This window comes from Diadema antillarum, unplaced genomic scaffold, assembly GCF_040938485.1.
Source record: "Diadema antillarum isolate AM-2024a unplaced genomic scaffold, OU_Dant_1.0 seq00001860_RagTag, whole genome shotgun sequence".
Taxonomy (NCBI): domain Eukaryota; kingdom Metazoa; phylum Echinodermata; class Echinoidea; order Diadematoida; family Diadematidae; genus Diadema; species Diadema antillarum.
In genome coordinates this window covers 38,997-42,307 of record NW_027272531.1, presented here as the reverse complement: position 1 = coordinate 42,307, position 3,311 = coordinate 38,997, and the positions used below count along the sequence as shown (strand labels likewise).

Here is a 3,311-nt window from a genome sequence, read left to right as displayed (position 1 = left end):
TCTCAATATCAAAACTATACCATTCCTTTACTCAATGGAAAGGAAATAATTAATGATCTTATTTAAGCAAGCAATTGAGAACAAAAAATATAGACTGTTAATACAAAAAGCAACTTCCTACTTCAAAAGTTATTGGTTTTTAGCCCATCTATATACAAAGCACAATATGAGACATACAATGTGCATAGATCCAACCACAATAAAATGCTTGTTCTTTCTATCTTATCCTTTAATCGATTTATCCAATTACATTTGAAGAGACAAGGGTTGCAAGAAAATCGTTGCAAATATCAGTCCATTGTCAAATTTCATCTATCCAGCAAGCATCACATGCTATGGTTCAGTAGACAATTGGCACTTGACATTTCATGACAGATACATCAGAGAAAAAGTAAAACAATCACCTAATCCCTTTAATATTGTAAAACAGATAAAATTGAAAGTACTTTCAAATATTGCAAATGAAGTCATATGAATGATATCACCACCCCCTGCCCCGTGCCAGGAAAATAAAAAAAGAATAAATAAATAAAACTGAACTTCGGCTCAAACATTGAACTAGCATGCAATCCTAGTTCAACAAGAAACAGGACAAGGCATTACCAATGAATAATCACCGATAACAGTTCATAATGTTCTCTCACCTTAAACAAGACTATTATAACATTTCTCATTGCCATAGGTATTTTGGGGAGGAAAACAAAAGGTGCTGATATGTGAATAATAAATAAAAATATAAGTTTCATCAACAATAAATAAAAATATAAGTTTCATCAACAATAAACTGTTTATAAGTCATAAACTTATCCAAGTTTCATTGTGAAACATTCAGTTCTGCCAGATGGTTAAATCCGTACGAATATCAGTCATTTCCTGCATAAAACATTGCAGGGAGGAAAATATAGCTCTCCTCCGTAATGGTAAATCATCAAGATATATTTGTCTCTGTCCGGGCATTCCACGTGGTAGTGTCAGTTAGGCCGCCACGCCTGTCCGGCTTGGTCAGGACCGATTTGAGGATGCGGGAAGGTAAGGGGACCTTAGACAGCTGGCACCTGATGACAAAGCCGAAGACCTCTCGGAAGTGAGGGTGCTTCAGACAGTAGAAGAGTGGGTTCAGGCAGCTGTTGACACCAAGCAGGATGGCAAGGTATGCTGCCATTTGTCCATACTGCAGGGGATTGGCCACGAAGCCGGTAGCACAGTAGGCAATGACAAACGGCAAGATGCAGACATAGAATGTACATATGACCAAGAGCAGGTTCTTGGTGATGACTATGTCGATACGTCTGGTTGAGGCAACCGGCGGCGCGTTTTGCCGGTGGGCAGCAAGGTTACTCAGATGGTTCTTTACATAGCGAAACAGGAGCCAGTAGCAGAGGCTGGAGAGCAAGAGAGGAATTGTCAAGAAAGCCAGTGCCCCACTCTTATATATTACATCATATTCATGAGCTGGATCCCATGCACACAGTTCCAAGTAAGTGTCGTAGCCAAGACTTCCATATCCAACCGCCTGCGGGATGATAAGAAAACCAGTCAGGTTCAGCCACGTAGAAGAAACCATGAGTGTAATGTTCAGAGGTGTGAAGACTCTTTGATACACAACGCGAGATCTCGCAATCAGAATGTAGCGGTTAAAGGCAATAAAAGCAAGTGTTGACACACTACATCCTATAGCAATGATGATCAGAGCTCCAATGGTGGTACAGGCCCATGCAGGCAGCGATAAAGCATCCTCCAGATGAAGGATCCACAGGCTTTGCAAGGGAAACAGGAGCCCTATGAGAAGGTCTGCAATGCTCAAGTTGATGACAAAGATGTTGGTGATGGTGTGAAGTTTCCGTGACACGGCCACCATGAAAATCACAAAGATGTTGCCCACCACAGCAATCAGCCCCACCGCTATGAAACAGCAAGCTTTGACCAGCTCCTGGATTTGAATAGCATCCGCCGTGGTGTTTCCACCGGACGACGTGAATGGCAAAGAGAATCTTGCCAGAGTAGCCATTTTTTTGATGTGTGATGCACATTTAGAAGAAGGATATTAGCTCAATACTCGCAGAATCCTCTGAGAGAGCATTTTCCCGCACAACGTAGGTAATGCCATGTCTGTGTGTCAGTTACTGCCAACAGACTCGAGACCTCTACTATCCAGAGAGAGAGAGAGATGCTTGCTATGCGAATGAATGACAATCAGCCACGCGCAAACATTTTGGGTCAATAGATTGGTATCGCCCTTACCAGATGAGAGTAAGGTACTTACTGCATAATTCTGCTGACGCACCCTTGGCATATGCTAAGTCAGGCTTACACTTATGACAAGAGGGGGGGGGGGGGAAATAACAAAGCTATGCATTTCCATGGCAACCAAGAAGTCACCCCAGCTCGGATACACCCCCATCTGCGCAGTTGTATTCAAATCTCCTGCAGCAATACAGGTATTCACTTCTCTCTCAATTGCGTCACCCGGTATAGATATACATTGGTGGTGTTCACACATGTGGAAGATTAGATTGTTTAGAGAAAATAATATGCACTGTTATACAGTCATTTTTTTCTCTCTCTCCCAGCAAATTAATCCATTCCAAAGTAAACTCTAGCTAGTAGCTGTGAAATCTTTAACAGAAAGGTCTAGATTTTACATTAATTGCCATTTTCTGGGCCCTCGATTTTTTCTTTTTTTCGTAGGGCATTTTTTAACTGCAGGGAGAAAATGTCTAGCATATTAGATGAGGTCTGTATCATGCCAGTATTTGCCATTCAGGTAATGAATGTGAGGTACAATAGCAGTCCATCAGCCATGAAGAATGAAACCCTGTAACCATGGCGTCTAAAAGCCTCATGGCCATATCAGCTTGGAAACCTCATCAATGACTCAAATGTGGTTGATGTAATTGGTCAGATTCTTCCTGCGTGAAGGTATAAATGAATGCACATTTTGCATATTTGCATCATTGCAGGAGGAATGCTTGCAGAACACTGCCTTCATAAAAATGGCATTTGACACACATTGTGTGGAAAAGGAGAGAATCTTAAATATTATCTTACACAGGATTAGTGACTTCATGCCTAATACATGTAACTTAAAATTTCATTCTTTTTAAATTGCATTAGAAATCTCCACTTCACAACAGTCTGAAATATAAAGCATCAGCTCCTTGAAAGGAAGTGTATATGCAACCAGAACTTGAAAATTATTCAAGTGTGAATGCAACCACATGCCACTAAAAACCTAACTCACAGACAAGCCATACACAATGGTATCAAACTTCAGTTGAATAATGATTTCATTCCGCTGTTGACTTCATTCC

At 40.9% G+C, this 3,311-nt stretch overlaps 1 protein-coding gene across 1 annotated transcript; it reads right to left on the bottom strand.

The window, feature by feature from the left end:
* Window positions 1–928: 928 nt before the first annotated feature.
* Window positions 929–2,008, bottom strand: LOC139712801 (adenosine receptor A3-like). Its single transcript, XM_071624593.1, has one exon. It carries the CDS (start codon window positions 2,006–2,008, stop codon window positions 929–931), a length of 1,080 nt encoding a protein of 359 aa, XP_071480694.1.
* Between the last annotated feature and the right edge of the window lie 1,303 nt (window positions 2,009–3,311).

Excerpts from the sequence above, each read along its gene's own strand:
- LOC139712801 (XM_071624593.1), bottom strand. The coding sequence starts at position 2,008 with ATGGCTACTCTGGCAAGATTCTCTTTGCCATTCACGTCGTCCGGTGGA.